At 33.0% G+C, this 20,611-nt stretch overlaps 1 protein-coding gene across 4 annotated transcripts in view; it reads right to left on the reverse strand.

The window, feature by feature from the left end:
- HBS1L (HBS1 like translational GTPase) overlaps nt 1-20,611 on the reverse strand; it is an 86,569-nt gene that overhangs the window by 50,360 nt on the left and 15,598 nt on the right. The window contains exon 1 of one of the 4 annotated variants that reach the window (XM_042939892.1): nt 16,624-18,885. The exons of 1 other annotated variant lie outside the window; for it this stretch is intronic. Coding sequence is in view for 1 of the 3 variants with exons in the window: in XM_042939889.1 (XP_042795823.1) it covers nt 18,955-20,426 (1,472 nt within the window). In the remaining 2 variants the exon portion in view is untranslated. Of the gene's footprint in view, nt 1-7,118; nt 7,298-16,623; nt 20,427-20,611 lie in introns of those variants that run through there. 2 more of the 4 variants (XM_042939891.1, XM_042939889.1) reach the window with 2 other exon arrangements.

Genomic DNA, 20,611 nt, shown 5'->3' on the forward strand with positions numbered 1-20,611 from the left:
ATTTTTTCACTTTAAAACATCCTTTATATAGCATAATTTGCCTCATCAAATCCACCATGCACCACCACTTGCTATGACACAGAAGAAAAAAGTTTTCATGGAATCAGATTTCAATTTTTATAGACATTACTGAGCCAGAAATCTTTAAAAATTGAAAAACTTCAGATGAACAGATTTCAACCTGTATATTACATTATATACCTTCAAGCAGTATCCACAAAATTTATAATCTAATGTATGTAATGAATTTAAATTATGGTATTGTAACTTATTCTATAGCAATTAAACATTCTTGCTATTTCAAGAGTTAAGGAACAAGGGCAAACTACATTACTAATAATGTTCTTTAAGAAAAACCCATTTACATTTTGTTAATATTACTGGGATAAAAATTTCGTTAGACCAGAAATGGAACAAAACCTTCTTATTTTATAGAATAAAATTATATATATCAAACCCTTCAAAAACTACATTGGTGTCCCTTACCATTCTTCCCTAGATTTCTGTTTCATTTATTCTAAACCCGCCCTGAAGAAATCTCGTCTATATTCCTATCCTTGGGATTACCCACCCTTGGAAACTTCCTAACAAATTTTGTTAATACTTCATGTCTTGTTTAGGCATGAATGCATATTTGAGAAACACCTCCTCAACAATGCAGGATAACCTAAATTTAATGAGTTCCTACTATGTGCCATGAAATGCCATAATGGCTTAACATATAACTTCATTTAACATTATAGGTACCCTAAAAAATAAGAACTATTATTATCTTAATTTTTTGAATGAGGAATTTGCGACACACAATGCTGAGGAATTTGCTAAAGGCACACAGCTAACAGGTGGTTCAACTGGAATATAAATCCAAGCAATCTACACAAGTAACTGTGCTCTTCTCCAAATTACTGTGGGCACTAGCAGTGAGAATCTACTTCTAGTCATAAAATCAGAGAAACACTAAACATTTGGATAGAGAAAAGGCATAGAGGAAAAGGCTCATAGCATGCACATGAGCTGAAGTAAGAAAAAAAGTTTACAAGAACCTTGTTGAAAACTTCAAGAAAGAGTGCCAACTTTAAAAGAGATAAATAAAAATTAAACTGCATTAATAATTTAAAAGGCATTAAGTTTCATTAATATTCTCATTATCTAGCTGTCATTTACACTTTTATTTTAGTGACTGTAAAATACACACATATGCGCACAGACACAGGCCTACATAGGTCAACCTAATCCATATTTCCATCTAGTCCCCAATTTCCTTCCTTAATTCTATCTTTGGGATCTTCAAGAACATGGCCTCAAAGACAGGAAGAGGCTATTGCATTGAATAATCCTAAAAAATAAATAAATAAAATTAAGTTTTAAAAGGACACACAAAATGTCATATACACTATCTGCACATATCATCTTGAATTCACATGTGGGACCAAGAGTCATTCCTAAATGATTTAAAAAGACCTGGAAATATTGAACACTATCCATATCCAGAAATAACTCCCTAATAACAAATGTAATGAACTTTAAAGCAATCAGTAAAAGGAAGAAAATAAGGGAAACCAACACGGTTTTAAGAGACTACTATAGCATAAAAGCTGGGTTAAGTAAATCAGAATACACTTTGAAGTAGATAGCATTATTGCCATTTTAAAGAAGAAAAGAAGTCTCAAATCCAGTCACTTTAGCAAGGCCAATGCAGGTAACAAATGACAGAGCTAGTTTGCAAAACACTGATCTAATTTGAGAGCTACCACCCCTCTGATCCCACACACTACTGATACATACTATGATACATACAAGCCCATGCGTTGACATTTTGTAAGAAAGTAAAGTTTTACCCTTCTTTACACACTAAAGTAAATTTTAGAAGAATTAAAAGTCAGACATTAAAAAAGTCAAACATAAAAAATTCATATAATTCTCTCAAAAGAAAATTTAGAATATGTATAACCTAGAGGTTGAGTTGTTTTGTTTTGTTTTTTACTCCAAGACTCGAACCCAGTAAATTAAAGACAGATAGAGTGAAAGTTTTTAAATTTTTCTATAGAAAAAGAGATCATAAAGAAAAAGACTAGGCAAACTATTTACAATGCGTAGAACTAAAAAAATTCTCTCTTAAACACTGGCCTTAGCAACATATTTATAGATATGACTCCTCAGACAAGGTAAACAAAAACAAACTATTGGGACTACACCAAAGTAATAGTGAAGGAAACCATCAACAAAAAGCAATCTACTGAGTGGGAGAAGATATTTACAAATTATATATCCGATAAGGAGTTAATGTCCAAAATATATGAAGAACCCATAACACCAAAAAAAAAAAAAAAAAAAAAAATCTGATTAAAAACACAGAGGACCTGATTGACATTTTCCCAAAGAATACATGCAAATTGCCAACAGACACATGTAAAGATGCTCAACATCACTGATCATCAGGGAAATGCAAATCAAAACCACAATGAGGCATCACTTCACACCTGTCAGAAGGGCTAATATCAAAAAGACAAGATATAACGAGTTGGCGAGGATGTGGAGAAAAGGGAACCCTTGTGCACAGTATTTGGGAATGGAAACTGGTGCAACCACTGTGGAAAACAGTATGGAGGCTCCTCAAAAAATTAAAAATAGAAATACCACATGAGACAGTAATTCCACTACCAGGTATTTACTCAAAGAAAACAAAAACATCAACTTGAAAAGATTTATGCAAAATGATGCTTACTGCACCATTATTTACAACAGCCAAGACATGGAAACAACCCAAGTATCCATCAATAGATGAATGGATAAAGAAGATGTGACATACACACAAATATACACACACACAAACAGAATAATACTCAACCATAATAAGAGAATGAAATCTTGCTATTCGCAACAATATGGATAGACCTAGAGAATGTTATGCTAAGTGAACGAAGTAGGAGAAAAGACATGTTTTCACTTATGTGTGGAATCTAAAAAACAAATGAACAAACAAAAAAAGACTCTTAAATACAAAGGCTGCCATAGGGAAGGTGGGTGGTGGATAAGTGAAACAGGTGAAGAGGATGAAGAGGTGCAAACTTCCAGTTATAAAATAAACAAGTCATAGAGATGAAAAGCACAATACAGGGAATAAAGTTACTAATATCACATGGTGACAGATGCTGATGACACTTATCACGGTGAGTACTGAGTAACATATAGAACTGTCGATCATTATACTGGACACTTGAAGCTAATACACTGTATGTCCACTATACTCCAATAACCACTTTTAACTGGTATCAATAATATAAAGACTTCAAATTAATAAGGAAAAGACAGCCTAATTAAAAATGGGCAAAGGATACAATTAGCAATCCACAGAACAAGTTCAAATAACAAATGAATATATGAACATACTCGATTTCATTAATGATCACAAAAAATGCAAATTAAAGTAGCAATGACACATCAGTTTCTCACTTGCCAGACTGTCCAAAATCAAGAAAAGTAATGATACCTACTGCTGGAGAAGGGATGAACCATAACTTTCATAAAGCACTGGCCATATCTATTTAAAGCAAACAATATGCCTTTCAACACAGTAATCCCATTATAGGAAATCAATCTCATAAATCAAAAGCCCTAGATTGTAAGGATATATATACACAGATGTTCTACAAGCAGTGCTGTTCATAAAAGCAAAAATTGGAAATAAAATGTATGTCCTTTAATATGGTAAATTTTTAATAAATTGTAGTATAACATTATCATGGAATATTACATAATCACCAAAAGTTGAATAAGTTGAAAATATTCTAGTTGACAATGGATTATAAGAATGTGAAATTATAGTATTTTTTAATAAAACATTAATGAAAAACCCCTGTATGAGTGTCTATTTTTATATATTATGTGGAAATAAATAAATATATGGAAGAATCGAATCTAAAAATGGCTAAGTGGGGAGAAGAGCCACGTGGGGCTTACAAGAAAACATCATGAATGACTAAAATAGGCCTCAGAAAGTCAAGACTCATTTAATAAGCACCCTAATGCATTACACTTTAATATAATCATGTTTTAACTGCACCTGTTCCTTAGTTGGTAGTAAAAGAGCACTTTATTTCTTTGAACTAAGTTCAGTTATCACTTGTTGAGCACTTTCTACGTGCCAAACACTGCCAACAGCATCACATACGTTATTTTACTTCTTTATAGAAACTTCTAAGTTAGGTACCATTTTCTCATGAGTAACTGGTATTTTAGACAATACCAACCTCTGTAACAGCACACACAGTGCAGCACACAGATACAATTTTCAGAAATACGTAGGTGACTGTCACCTCAACAAGCCACCCAAAAATGACATAAAAAAGTCACCACCTTTGATGCTTATCCACTCTATTAATGAATGAAAACTTCAATACAAATACAAAATCCATCACTGAAATATAATTATCCTTTATAAAATGTTACAAATGTTATTATGGATAACAATTAAATGTAAGAGTAAATTAGCACAATCCATCCAATTGCTTTAAAATTGCATTAAAAATGCCCATACCTTTTTAACCAGCTACTCTATCCAATACTACTCTACAATATCTTTTATCAAATAATTGAAAAAACACACAAATGTACAAAATATTTACTGTAGCATTTTCTGGAATAATCAACTAAAAAACTTAAGTTTGCAAAGTGTCTGATTAAATAACAGTATTATGTTAATAATTGTTGGCATACAATAAAGGTCTATGGATAGCTGTTAGGGGCAGAGGCAGGGGAAAATGGAGAGGTGTTATGAGTATAGAGTTTCAGTTTTGCAAGATGAAAAAGTTCTGGAGATCGGCTGCAAAACACTGTGAATATACTTAACACTACTGAACTATACACTTAAAAAATGGTTAATACAGTTGCTTCCGTATCTTGGTTACTGTGAATAATGGTTCCATATCCTGGTTATTGTGAATAAACATGGGAGTGCATATAAAACAGTGGTCAATATGGTAAACTTCATGTTATATGTATTTTACCACAATTACAAATAAAATTAAACAAATTTTTAAGAAACTTTTAAAATACGTAGTACATGACAAAATTACAACAGATTTAAAAAGTGATGTGTGGTCCCATTTAAAAAAAAACTAATATTCTCCATATATACAGAAATAGGTACACAATGTATAAGAAGAAGGACATTGGTATTAGAGGCATCTTATTCTGTATGCTGGTTTCACCATGTACTAGTTTTGTGGCCTAGGACAAGAAGTTTAGCCATTTTTGAGCTTCAGATCCTTCAACTGTAAAACTAGGATAAAAATAATCCCTCCTCTTTATGATTATTGAATATTAAAGGAGATAACAGATTAAAGACAATGTTTAGTACAATATCTGACATATAAGTGTTCATTAATATTGTCTACTGTTATTGCTTAAATGCATCAAAATGCTATAGTTCTAAATTCTGAATAATAGGATTAAGGTACATGTTTTTTCTTCCATTGGTTCATTTGAATTTTCTAGTTTTACTCAATAAACACTATTATTTATTTAAGCTTTTGCCTTAAAATGGTACCAAGCTATCAACTATTAAAAAAAAAAAAAAATTAAATTTTTCAAGACTTAAAACCAAACCGAACTGTTGCTCAAGAAATGGAAGACCACAAAGTAGTTCTAAATTAAATAAACTAGAAAAGGACTTCATTTCTTAGGATTGCTCATTTGCAAGGACTTGGAAATTGATACCAATTCTCTATACATGAAGGCCAAGTCTCTTGCCAAGTTAATACTATCAAAAAAAAAAAAATGCTTGAAAGTAATTTTTGAATACCTCACTAATGATAAAACTGGTTTCCCTGGCAAGGGATTTAATTTTATCCTTAAGGTATTTATCAACAAATACCAAACAAGGTTAAATTTTACAATATAAAAGTTTGCTGCAAGTACTATTTAACAATGAAAAGGGCACTGGAGTTCAAAAAAACTCCATTTGAGTTACAATTTACCTCTTAACACCCATGTGAAAGAAGTCAATTTATGTATTTAATATAAGCCTCAGCTTCTTCCACCTAACTCACAGATTCTCCGAATGACTAAATACAATACATACAAAGCCTGAAACACAGTTTACATTTCAATATATTCTATTCCCTATCGTTTCTTGAGAGGTAGCGGCTCCCAGACAGAACACTACATACAGCCAAGAAAAAGAAACAGGTAACATGTTCAGAGGGAAAGCACCTGGCTACATATGGTGTTTCCAGTAAATCATATGTAGCCCTCAGGGGCTACTATAAAGCTCTACAGGAAAGTCTGTGACCTCAATCTAGGTCTCCAATGGCTACCACATGTTTTTCTGATAAAAAGTGAGTATGAAATAACTAAAATGAATGTTGTCATTTGCTTCCACTCTATTCCTTGTTGAACTACTTAACAATGCTTAGTATGTACACAAAGCACTCAAAATATACCAAAAGAACTTATAATTGCCTTGGAATGAAACATGAAAGTATATAGCTATAATCAGATTATAATTTCTATGGTTAAAAAAAAAAAAGTAATCAAGCCTAAAAGAAAACTCTGTATTTGGCATTCATGCAATTCTTATATGGTACTGGCTCTAGCAAGAAAAAGATAAGCTGTTTTGAGAGGTTAAAGCAAATTATTTTTAAATTAAGCAATTAGTGTTTAAGTTTTTCCAGTGTAGGTGTACATACAAAGAGAATCTTAAGACCCATCTGAGAACGTTCTGAACCAGATGAGTTTTTTCAGTGAAATAAACCACTTCCTTTCAAAAGCCCACATAATTTTAAAGCAGAAAGTCAATGAACTCTGAAGTTTTCTGTACAAGTATAAAATACTTCTAATTGCTTGAATAAAATTACTCAGTGATAAATTAGTGAAAAAAATTTTTCAAAGAGAAAGGTATTTTACAGGGGACATCAAAAATATTAAATATGCCTAAACTCCTTACAAAAAAGGATTAAAGTAAAATGAAATATATTTTAAGCACTTTACTAAAAGTTCATGTTTAGAAGTGTTTAGAAGTGTTCTCATATTAACAATTTTTCACTGTAATATAGACTTTTCAAATTAATACTGGGATTTATTTCCAGGACATGTTAAAATCTCACAACACGCTCTACCTGAGAAGAAAGAAGGGTGGCATCTCCTCCTAAAACTCTCATGTCATTTGCTCTTCCATTTCGTTGGGTGATGTTTAAGAGACAAACAAAACACAATAAAGAAATAGAAATGATCTTGTTGCAAGCATTTACAACTCTTACAATTTTATCTTTTTTTCAATTCCCTACACCTTCTCTAGTGAACAACCTACCATTAAGACTCAAGAATATGAAAATCATTATGTGCATACTTATAATATTTCAGACATTCAAATAGAATACAGATATACTATATATATGAAGATTGCTTAATTGACTTATTAAGAAAATAATAAGATACAGAAAATAACTATATCCTCACTATGTACAATTAGAGTTTATTTTCTAAATGAAGGGAAAACAAGATGAAATTCAAAGGGAAAGGAAAATGAATAGATTTCTAAACAGTATGAGCAAGCCAATATTAAGACAAACCTTATCAAAAATAGCTCAACTGTAAAGTATACTATTAAAATATATTTCTCCAAAGTCTCCAAAACTTTTAAACAATCAGTTCTTTTTTTTTTTTTCCAATGTTTATTTTTGAGAGAGAAACACAGAGCACAAGTGGGTAAGGGGAAGGAAGAGAGGAAGACACAGAATCTGAAGCAAGTTCCAGGCTCTGGGTTGTCAGCACAGAGTCTGATGTGGAGTTTGAACCCATGCGCTGTGAGATCATGACCTGAGCCAAAGTTGGACACTTAACCGACTGAGCCACCCAGGTCCCCCTCAACAATAAGTTCTCTTAATGATCTGATTAATTTAAATAATTATTGGCTACTTTACTTGTAAGGTGATAGCAGTATCAATTTCAAGAACTATAAAAAATGTTCAATTTAGATTACATAAGATTCCTTTTCCAGATTTGCAGACCAACTATTTTTCTTAATACTTACTTTTTTTTAGGTCAACTATTTTTCAAGAATCAAAATAAACCCAATGTTAGAAAAAGCCTCCAAAGCAATCAAGAATTAAACCTCACCTCACACCATAATATCCATTGTGTGGGAAATTACTTTCTTCCAAGTTAGGTTGACTATACATTTATAAACATAAATAGTAAGACTTTTTCTGCCAAGAACTTTCCTTTCAAACAATAGTACATGTATTTCAATTTCTGGATGTTTTTGTTTAAAAAAAAAGAGTCTGTGTTACTCAGTTTGGGGAGTATCTTCTCCTTTGGTAGGTTTAAGTGGCAAGGAAAACACCATCAGAAAACTACAAGATTGTCCCAGGATTTTACTGCCTAAATATATGTTCTTTTAGCAGTCCGCTCATGAATGCGTAACAAAAGTACACAATAACCTGTTCAAAGATTATTTGTATTTGCTATTGATTTTCCATTTTGCATATGCTAAAAAACTGAACTAAAATGTTATCTAAATTAAGGAGACACATTGACATTTAATGCATTATTTTAGACATCAGAGTTCTAGTTAATTATGCCATAATAAAAGGCTAATTTTCACATAGGTATTAAGTTCTCAGTCCAAAATTCCAAAAGTACAAAAACACTGAAAAATTCTCTAAATGAGAAATAGAAGAAATTTCTCTCTATACTGTTCAGTGTTATGTCATGATTAAGTCAGGCTGATACGGATAGTGGAATCATTATACCTAAGCATTTAAACCTTTGCTACAGTCTGCCTTACTGACAAGCCTCTCAAATCAGTCTAGTTTTACAGCTGAAAAGAGGGTGTTTAATATGATCAAATGCTCTAAGACAAATTATACACTTTCTACCCTATTTTTCTCCCAAAACGCATACACGGGGCGGGTGTGGGGAGGGGAGAAAGAGAACTAAGGACAAAAGAGAAAATGATAAAAACACCAGGAGAAAAAGTTGGAAAGTAAGCCAGCAGAACTCCAGAGAAATGTGGGCCGGGGAGTAACACTAGAGAAATAAAAGCCACATTAAACGCAGCATTATCAGACTAGCTAGCAACATACAATAATAGAGAGCAGTACACCAGTATCTGCAAAGCCCTCCACAAAAGCAAGAGGGACCTAAAACCATGACCTGTCAACTGGTCATGCAAATATAGGCCCACAGAATCCTTTTCAAATATTCAACAACTTGGGAAATATTTCACACATGTGTATTTTGCAAGGAGGGGATGGTGAGCGGTCAAACCAGATGTCACAGTCAAATGAGACAAATAGAAGCCTAATCATGAAAATGCTATTTTAAAATGAACTATGGTTGTTTTGAAAGTAAGGAAGCTTTGAGTACAGAATAAAATAAAAATGCTATACATCTTGGCAATAAATAATACAACTAAAAATACAGGACAAAAAGAGAGAGGGGGCAAGTATAAGAAACTGTAACTTTGATGAGCTCAACTTTTAAATCCAGGACTCATTAAATTAACTGTTTAAAGTTAATAGTTCAGTTAATAGAAATGTCAACATAAAAGGTATAAAGGTAAATATTTTAACTAAGAACTTAAAATATCAACAAAAATTATGAGAAATAGGGAGGGGATGAAGTATAAATTAATTTCTTCATCTTCCATAATGAGAGATCAACCTGTTTCTTAGTGCTGGCAAATTAAAGTATGTTACTATGTTACAAAGATAGTACAAATCTCCAAGTTACCAAACAGTACACACCAAGTCAAAATACAGACCATGTATCACAGAAGGTATTATACCTAGCCTATCCTTTGACTCTGACAAACGCAATTATATCTACAGGAGGCACAAATAACCAAAGTGACTCAAAACATTGAAAGTAAAAGGATGAACAAGTCCAATTTAGGGAAAGCAATCATGACATTAAGCAAATTGAATTTAAGTCAAAAAGCATAAAACAAATCAGAAAGGAACTTTACATTAAGGAAAATTCAAATCCACAGAAAGATCATGTATCTTTACATATCAAAAGGCATAAGGTAAAATCTGTAAGTAATAAGATGAAATAAAATAGAAGGGTATTATATTTTAACTTACCTCTCTCTCAGCCTACAATTAAGGAAACAGATTTTAAGTCAGCCCACTGAACCCTCTAACAATTTAAAAAGTAACTGACAGAAATGTATCATATTTTGTATTCCTCAGACAGAATTCATATTCTTGGCAAGTGCCTATGAAACCATTCTAAAACTACACTGGGCCTCAAAAAAAAAAAAACAAAAAACAAAAAACAAAAAAAACCTCAGTAAACTTCTAAGGGCACAGACCACATTCTCTAACAGTACAGTGAAATCAGTAATCTTAACAAAAATAACGAAACTCCCACAATAACCTGGAAATTTTAAGACTTTCAGATTCTTGGCTTAAAAAGGAAATCAAAATAAAAATTGTGAATTATCCAGAAAATAGCAGTAACTCTAAAGGAACCCAGAAAATAACAATGATTCTAAAAGAACCCATGAGCAAATATAGTATCCACAGGAAAAATAGAACTACAGAGACTTAGGTAAATAAGACAGAATGCAAACAATGCGTATCAACTACAAAGCAGTGGGGAGAAATAAGGAAAAGGTGGAGCTAGGACTCCAATCTAACAATTTATTTCGCACAACAGAGAGAGAGATCTGCAACTAAATGGTGGGTCCATGAGTATCTGTTATATTATTTTCTTAATTTTTCTGTGTTTGCAATCTCATAAATTAAAATTAACTTCTATAATAAAGAATTGAAAATGCATTTAAGTTAAATTAAATGTTCCACTCAGAAAGGCAGAGAAAAAAATGGAAAACAGATTAGATAATAAACAGATTACTCACAAACTAATGAAAAAATATACCAGTAGAACTAATTATTAATCCAAGAGCCAATCTTTGGAGAATGAAACAAATTAAAAGTAATAAAATCAAAAGAAAACAAAGCTGGCAGAGGGGAAGAAGAAAGTGGAGGGGAGAAAACAAAATAAAAATGGAGGGGCACCTGGGTGACTCAACCAGTTGAGCCTCTGACTTTGGCTCAGGTCCTGATCTCATAGTTCGTGAGTTCGAGTCCTATATTGGGCTCACCGTTGTCCAAGTGGAGCCCGTTTCAGATCCTCTGTTTCCCTCTCTACCCTTCCCCCACTAGTGCTCTCTCTCTCTCTCTCTCTCTCTCAAAAATAAACATTAAAAAAAATTTTTTTAATAAAAAAATAAAAATGGATATTGGGGCACCTGGCTGGTTCAGTCAGAAGAACATCAACTCTTGATCTTGGGGTCATAAGTTCCAGCCCCATGTAGGGCATAGAGATTAAATAAAACTAAAAAAAAAAAAAAATAAGAAGAAGGAGAATGGAGATTTAACTAAATATAAAAGAATCTAAAAAAATAATGACAATGTTTGCTATAATGCTAAACAAATACACCTGAATGAAATGGATGGTTTTCTAAGAAAAATAAAACATTCAAACTGACTCTAGAACATTTCTCTATTGAAAAAGATAAATCCTTTGATGACACAAATAATTTCAATGCTCTTTAAATTACTTAAGGGTAAAGAAAAACTCTTCTCTATAAAAGCATCATAAAGAGGGACGCCTGGGTGGCTCAGTTGGTTAAGCGACTGACTTAGGCTCAAGTCATGATCTCCACTTTTGAGTTTGAGCCCAACATCAGGCTCTGCCGAACCCACTTTGGATCCTGTTTCCCTTCTCTCTGCCCTCCCCTGCTCATGCTTGCTCTCTCTCAAAAATAAACATTTAAAAAATTAAAAAAAAAAAAAAAAACCATCACAAAGAGAAATTAAAACCTGAAAGAACACACACATATACACAAGTATAAATTAAATTTGCGAATAGATGGAATAACCATCAACAGAATATTAGCAAATAAAATCCATCATATTAAAAGAATAAACTACCATGATCAACTAGGATTGTTCCACATTATAAGTCTACTAGAAAATCTACTAAAATTATAATGTTTAATGTTTAATAATGTAATGTCTAAAGCCTTTTGCCTCTGATAAAGACAATATATTTTCTCCAAACATTTTTGAAAACACTAAATATCTCAATAAAAATTAGAACTGGATTTTTTTCCCCCAGATAATTTGACCAGCTTGTTTCTAAAGCTCATGTGGAAAAAAAAAAAAACCAAGAGAGATAACTCAGGAAAACTACGAAAAAGGAAAGAAGAAACAAGATAGCCTACAAACATTAAAACCAAATCAAAATTGTGTAAGAATTACCACGGTAACTAACGATCTGGTACTGGCATAAAACAAGACAAAGAAATGGAAGAGTACAGAGTCCCAAAATATAGAGAGATAGGAAAGAATTTAGTGTATGTCAAAGACGGCAGGTTCAAATCAGGTTAAAAGAGAAAAGGGACATGTAATTAAACAAAAGGTACTGTGACAAATCCAACTGCTGGAAAGACAAAAGATGCTGGTGAATAAACTGCATTCCTAGCTTCCTCCGTAATGGCAGCTAGATCAAAGAGTAAAAGGTATTAGAAAAGAAAAAGAAAAGAACAGAACAGAAAAGAAAATCTGTCAAATGTATTAGAAAAAATGAATGATTTTTTAAAAAATTATCTTTTGCTGGAACGGAACTTTCAAACAAAAACCTTTAAGAGAAAAGATTGACGCATTTCAATACACGAAAATCAAAATTCTATCTTATAAAAATAACAAGCTGGTAATCAGAAAACAGTATTTTCCAGGCATACAACAAAGGACTAATGTTTTTTTTTACTTTTAAGTACATGTACACATATATATACAATACACACATTGTATATATACACACACAAAAAGTCATTATGAAAGACAACGAGCAGAAAAATGGGTAAAGATTAAAAGTAGACAGTTCCAAGAAAAAGAAATACAAATAGATTTAAATATACGATAAAGCAGTTAGCCTCACTCTATTAAAAACATATAAATAAATGAAAAAAAATATTTTCTAATTATCAGGTTGGTGTAATACCAGAAAGAGTAATAACCATATCTGTGAGAATCTACACAGAAATACTCAGAAACCTGTGAGAAAGGAAATTAGTACAATCTCTGTTAAAGATAATTAGGCAGCATCTATCAAAAATTTAAAGTACATATTTTTTGGCCTAGAAATTCAACTTCTAAAAATGTAGGATGTTCATTTTGGGGTCATTAGTGATAGCAACTGAAAACACTTAAAATGTTTATCAACAAGGGCTATTTAATGTACAACCACATTAAGAAATCCTACACAGCTTCTGAAAAGAATGAGATTGATCTCTGTATAAACAGTAAAGTCTGCAAAAGGCTTTGACAACTGGTACAGATAGAGAAGTGTTACAGCATCTTCCCATTTGTCTAAATATATACATGCAGGTTCACATAGTGATATGCAAGTAAAGTTTCTAGAAGAATAATACAAAAGAAACGATTTGTTTACAGATTTATTTACAGCTTCCTGTAGGGAACAAGACTGTGGGAGCAAGACTCACTTTCTACTTTAAACCCTTGTCTACATTTATGTGCCAGACATACTCTAAGCTGAAGAGACATCAGTGAACACAAAAAATACCTGCCCCCATAGAAGCTGCGTGGGGGCCATGGGGAGCAGTAGGGAGACAGGTAATAAAAATAACTCTGTACGCACACACAATGTCAGATGATTTAAGTGCTGTGAGGGACAATTCAACAGGACTACAAGGGAAAGGGACTATATGTACAGAGGGGTATAATTTTACATGGAGAGGTAATAAAAGGAATGCAATGAACTAGGGTGCCTACGAAGGTTCCCCTCCCCAGGACTGGGAGTGAAGTGATATATAAACTACAACATGAAGGATGATCAGCCAGGAGAAATGGGGGTGGTGGTAGGGGCAAAGCACTATACAGAAGCAGAGGAAACTCAGGTAGGTTTGTTCTGGGGGGGGGGGGGGGGGGAGGGAAGGGAGAGAGGGCGCACAAAACAGAAACAAATTCAGAAAAAGTCTTATAAAATAATTTAAAAGGTTTATACAGAGGACAGAATATTAGAGCTAGAAAAGTTACTCTGGTTGTAATGTAGAAAGTGTTTTGGGCAAAATAAAATGAGAGGTAAAGAAACCAGTTCATTTTTCAGTAATTTTGCTCAAAACTAATGGCCTTTTAAGAGGTAAACTGGCAGTAACGATGGAGAAAAGTGGGGTCAAAAAATGTACAATGCCTCCTCATTATTGACGGTTTCCATATTTAGAAATTCACCTATTCACTAAAGTTTATTGGTAACCCCCAAATCACTATTTATGGCACTTTTGCAATCACTCCCAGACAAATGCAGAGAAGCAAAAAATCTGAGTCACCCAACATGCACATTCCCTGCTGGGTCAAAAGGTGATACCCTGCCTTCTTGTTTTGGCTCTTACACCATAAACAAGTATTCTTTTTATGATCTATTTCGTGTCACATTTTTCACACTGTGATTTTAGTTGGCTACTTTGCTGTTTAAAATGGTCCCCATGAGTAGTGCTAAAGCACTGCCTAGCGTTCCTAAGTACACGGCAGCTGTGACGTGCCTTATAAATAAAAGCCATGTGTTCGATAAGCTTTGTACAGGCCTGAGTTATAGAGCTACTGGCTGTGAGTTCAATGTTAATGAATTAATGATATGTAAATAATACATTTTAAACAAATGTCTTTTAATAGATACATAAAGTAAGGTTACATACTGACAAAAATGTTGTGACCAGAAGATGAAAGGAACCTAACCCTGTATTTCCTGTAAGAGCAATGCTTCAGCATTTGAGAAGTCAGTGTTGGCATACTGCACTCAGCGTTCACTAATTTGTGATTTTATCCAATGTAACTACCACAAATAACGACAATCAACTGTACATACACAGATGTTTTTACTTATTTGTAAAGCAGAAAAAATAGGACCGGTAATCAATTGTAAGTAAATGAGGGAGAGAAATCAAGGACGATGTTAGCTAGGTTTCTGGGTTAAGCAACTGGAAGACAGAGACACTACTAAGAAAAATAGGAAACAGAGGAGGCAGCAGCTTAGATCAGGAGGGCAAAGATGTCAGCTTTGGCGAGTGTAAAGACATGTAACTACCACACTACAATCAATATAATTATGTGTTTAAGTACCCACAACCCCCCCTCCCATCTGAGGTTAACAATCATTGCTTTGTTCACCTTGTGATATCTCTTGCAACTAAAATGATGTGATGTTTCCCTTTCGGTCATATAATATAAACCAGGCACGTCAACATCAGAAATGGGCACTCTGTCAATTCTTTCCCCTTCTACTTCCATCCTTGCAATTACAATACCCATATTCGTTATAACCTATACTTTAATAGGATTTCTATGTTAAGTCCTCAAAAGTAAATACATACGAAATTTTACCTTTTGGAAGGCAAGAATTTGAAATGGCAAATATCTTAGAGGAAATTCTTTACAAACAGGTAGTTCTTTTTTTTTTTCTTAATTTGTTTACAGGAACATAAAAGTAGTACCTTCAGCATAAATTATTAAAATTCCATTCTGAAGGCTCAAGCTTATCTAAAAATCCCTATAGATAAACTGTGTTGTTTTCTTACTTGATTTTGGAGAACCTCAGAATTGTAATTTATTTCGTCGCTTTTACAAAAATGTATATATACACTCAAAATGACATCTTTTACACCTTAAAAATTAAAAATACAATGTATAATTGCATATACTGAGTCTTATATAATTTTAAAAGAAAACTAGTAAAGAAATTACTATCAATCCTTCCCTGTTTAGTCAACATTCTCTTTGTTCACACAAGTAATAGAAAACAATTTTTAGGCTACTACAAATCTGACTCTATAAGCAAATACATACTTGTAAGAATACAAGACAAAAAAACTTGTTGATACACAGTTCTTCCTCCATGTATAACTGTGCACTTGTTTATTTGTAGTGGTCCACATATAAATTCAGGATCAATTTAAAAGGTAAGTAATCACATACGAACCCATTATTTTCTCTCAACTGTGTTTATCTTAACAGTGCTTCCCTTTACATACAAAGAAAAGCACTATACTGGTTTTATCTCTGATGTGAAAATCAGTTGTATGACCTCCCACCGAACACTAAAAACAAAATATAACACACTTGGGCTATTTATTACTACTTATATGAGAAGACAATAGGATGAAAGGAAAGTTCAAGAAAGAAGAATTAAAAGCCAAAGGAGGGAAGGAGGTTGGAATGCCAATTATTAAACTGGAAATAGGAAAAAGGTAAAACAAAAAAGAAAAGTTAAGCAAAGTGTTCTGTAAGGAAGTGAAACCCTAGTTCTTGCCAATTAATGGAAAGAAGAATCATAACCAAAAGAGCCAACCAAAGACTTGAGAATGCAAAAGGACAAAACATCCATGAACATTAGATCATTTAAGGACAAAAAACGTGACCAAAACTAGTAATTTTAAATATCTTTTGTATTTTGTATCATTTAGAACATAATTACAACATTATATCTATTCCTAAAGTAAAATTTTAATGCACTTGATCATAATGCAAATAAAAATGACTTTGCACTATAAAACTGGTATTAGAATTGGAAAATAAATCAAAACACTTAGCATACCTGAGCTACCAAACAGCAGTCAAAAACGGGCAGTTGGTGCAGAGTACGCATTTAGTGCGAGCAAATCATCGTCACTGAGGTGTATCCATAAACAGGCACTGGTCGCTTTATCAAGGGCCAAAGGCCAAGGGTGGAAAGGGCAAAGGGTCTTCTCGGCTCCACTCTCTGAATCTCAGAGACTGACAATTCCTTACTCAACAAAGCCAAGTACATGTCATGTACTTGCCTGATGGACCAGGAGCCATGACAATGGCAGGGAGACCTATTTAAAAATTGTTGCCTTTCCTATCATCCTGCAGTATAGGATTTTCCCTAAAGAAATAACCTTATAAATGGTAGTTACAATCCTAATGAGCCAACAAAGGGAAATCTAGTTCACTACAAAATCTACTTTTAATGGCTTAAAAGTATTACATTTCCACTTGAAAATCTGTTATAAAAGATGGTAAAATAATAGTACCACTGTTCAACTTTAATATGAGTTACATAAATATTTGTGGATTCACGTGCAAAGTGGGTACACTTGCATTAACACTTAATCTATCAGGAATTTTGTCAGTTCCAAACTCATAGAATACAATTCACTTCTAAGTTGGAGAGGGCCCATATATAAATCTAGCTGATGAGTCATACACTAATTTTGCAAAAGTACTAAAATGTTTCATCAAGGTATAAGACTAGGAAAACAAAATCAGCAGTTGGGGTAATTTAAACTTTAAAACTGACCATAAAATATAACCTAATTTATATCATCTCGTAAGTATCAGTATGATATACACTGAAATACACAATTAAAAACAAAACCTGAAGGCATCACAAAAAAAAGTGTTTGGTCAAGAATAAGGAAAACATAATTCTAGCTTAAGATTTCCCACCAAAACAGTGGATATAAAAACACCATACACAGCTAAAAATATTGGAATGTCATTCTGAAAATAAACTGAAACAAGAAATACAAAAAAGAAAAATTATAAAAAGCACTCTGAAGTAGCTGCCAGAGAAAGTAGGTCTTTACTAGGAAAAGGCCAGCTATTTTATTTTCATTAAGAAATAACATTTTAGATCCTACTTTTTTCTGCAAGAAATACTAATGATACAGTATCAGCATCCTCTTATGCAAGACTATAATTCCTAATTAGCAATTTTCCTTGGTATTTCTGATTACGAAAAACTATAAAATATAAATTCACATTGGTCAGGTGCTATCCTTAGCATTAGTAATTCTTTCCATTCTATTGATTTCTTCCCCTAAGGCAATAGTTCTCAAGTAAAAGTAACACATCAAAATCACCTGGGGACTTGTTTAAAAATACACAGTCCCAAAATGTCATCCCTCTGAGACTAACTGACCATGTCTGGATTGAAGCCACGGCATCTGTTCTGAAAAAAATTCCCCTAGCGATTCTGATCGCTAGTTGAGGACCATTGCTTTCAGGGATGAATTACATACTTGTTCTACTGCCTAGAAGAGCTCTGATTTGGTCTGACACTGCTGAAACTTGGTCATGGTAGCACATACACTGTCAGTATCAGAGGAAAACACATTTTATTACTTACATAAGAAAAAGCTAAAGAGATCTGATAAAATTATCTATTCAAACAGCATGCAACCATACTTGAAAACACTTTCTACATATTTATTTCAAAGTGTGCATTTAGGACAAATGGTTTCGAAAATGTATAAAAATAATTTATGTACTAATCCAACTTCAATATGTACATGGTCCCTTAAAGGATTTTCATTTTATTATCATCAAAAATGTATTTCAACAACCTCCACAGTATTCTTAAAAGTCAGGGTTTTTAAAATTTCTAATAGAAAAATTTTATCCACCTACAGAAAAATAATGAATGGGAATGATATCACTAATATTTTAAAATATAATTATGTCTCACCTATGCTATGCCACATATCAGAAGAAAAATCTTTATCTCTAAACTAGAATAATCCCAAGTGGCATTTTCATTTAAGAATGAAGCACAAAAATGTTTTACAAAAGAAAAGGTCTCATTATAAAAACTTATAAAGTTGAGTGCTTCAAACAAAAATATCTGAGGTTTGATTTCACAATATCAAGTTTCCATATGCATTTTGTAAACATATACACCCACTTTAGGCTATCAACTTAAATAAAGCCAGTTATCACTAAAAGAAAATATAGTAAAAAAAAGTTTTTTTCAGTGCAAAAATACATTATCAACTAAAGTTATCAACTGACTTAAGACAATTTTAATATAAAACCACAACTCTCATCCCATAATATACAGTAATCCTATAAAGATTTTAAATTAAAACAAAAACTCTACAACAGTTATCAAGTTCTCCTGTTACTATTCTCTAGTGAAAGCTTTCTTCTGATTAGCTTTTACAATGTCATCAGGAGATGCTGATTTGAAGTCAAATGGTGTTATTGCTATAAGAGGACTTATTTCTTTGTCCTTTATGTCTTGAACTTGTCTACTATAAAGAAAAGTCTTATAGAGGTCAAGGGTGCGTCGCTTGCAGCTTTTCAATGGGTAACGAAGACACAGTGTAGAAGCAAAAGCTGAAGGTCTAGCAGCAAGAGCCTTGGTCCAAGAGAGAGAAAAAGGTGGGTTCCTAGTCAAAGAGCCTTTATTGGTTCTCTTATTATCCTTAGCAGAATTGAAATTTTTCCCTAACTTCGAATTTAAAACTTTAGTTCCTGATGTTGAAGCAACTGATTGGTCTACTACATGTTTTGGAACAAAATCAGGGGTTTTTATAAGGACACTAAGATCAATATTTGAATCTATTCCAGGTGAACTCATTTCAGATACACTGAGCTTAAAGGAATCCTTCTTAAACTGAGAGTTGTCTACATCAATTGTTTCTGCAATCAAATCAGAAAGTGACAAATTCTCAAGGTCTCTTGTAGGAGAAGCTTTACAAAATGCCAAAGATGACAGAGATCCTGTTAACTCTGATATTCCAGTCGAAGATGGATACCGATTTGCTAGCCTTGACAAGGGAAAAGATCCCAAACTGAGATCTGTGAAACTGGCAGATGACTGGTTACAAAGATCAGATAAAGTAAAGCACTGGCTTGGATTATTTTCTTTGTGTTCCTGAAACAGTTCAGCTAGGGATGGACTTTCACACCCGGCAAACTGCAGACTGTCATCTTTTAAAATGTAATTCTTGGCACTCTGTTCAACTGAAGAAACACTTCCAACTTCAGTCATTTTACTAGTATTTAAATTATCATGAGCTATATTTTCCAATGAGCTAGTTAAGAGCAAAGGACTATTTAAATTTCCTAAGTTGTTCTGTACTGGAATGTTATGGATAGCAGGAAGTGAATTATTCTGAATACATAAAGAGTTACTAGGCGTTGTGCTCTTTATCATTAAGGATTTTAAATCTGGTATTTCTTTGAATGCAGAATCATCTTTGGAAATACATTCCGATTCATGAGGTCTAAACAGATCAGCACCTAGATTCTTTGAAAACAGACTTTCCAGACCATCCGTGGATGATAATCTGACTGACGGCTGACTTTTACAAGAATCTCTTGGCGCATCATCAATGAGGTCAGCTAGCGAAAGCTCTTTTGTTAACTTACATGATTCTAGTTTCTTTTCACTTTTAGGTCTGTCAGGTTTCTTTTTTTTATGGAGTAAAGAGTGACTTGGTACAACTGAGGAATTATGATATAATCCATATTTTGCTAGTGGGCCAGAAAAATCAGAGGGTTTGCTACTACAATCCAAATGGTTTGCGGATTGAGGACAAGAGCTTTGAACATTATCAGCTGAATCTTGAGAGGAAGATAATAAGACTCCTTACCTTACAAAAGCCATTAATTTTCAGATGAATAGGTTGACATATGCAGAAGACAGTCACAGCAACCAAAAGGAAACATGAAATGAGGCATTTAATTACTAAATGTTTCTTATGATTACAGCATGAATAAAGCGATCAAATATTTGATCATTATTTAATAAGTGAACACTCTAAAAAAAACAA

The sequence above is a fragment of the Panthera leo genome, chromosome B2 (assembly GCF_018350215.1).
Source record: "Panthera leo isolate Ple1 chromosome B2, P.leo_Ple1_pat1.1, whole genome shotgun sequence".
Classification (NCBI taxonomy): Eukaryota; Metazoa; Chordata; class Mammalia; order Carnivora; family Felidae; genus Panthera; species Panthera leo.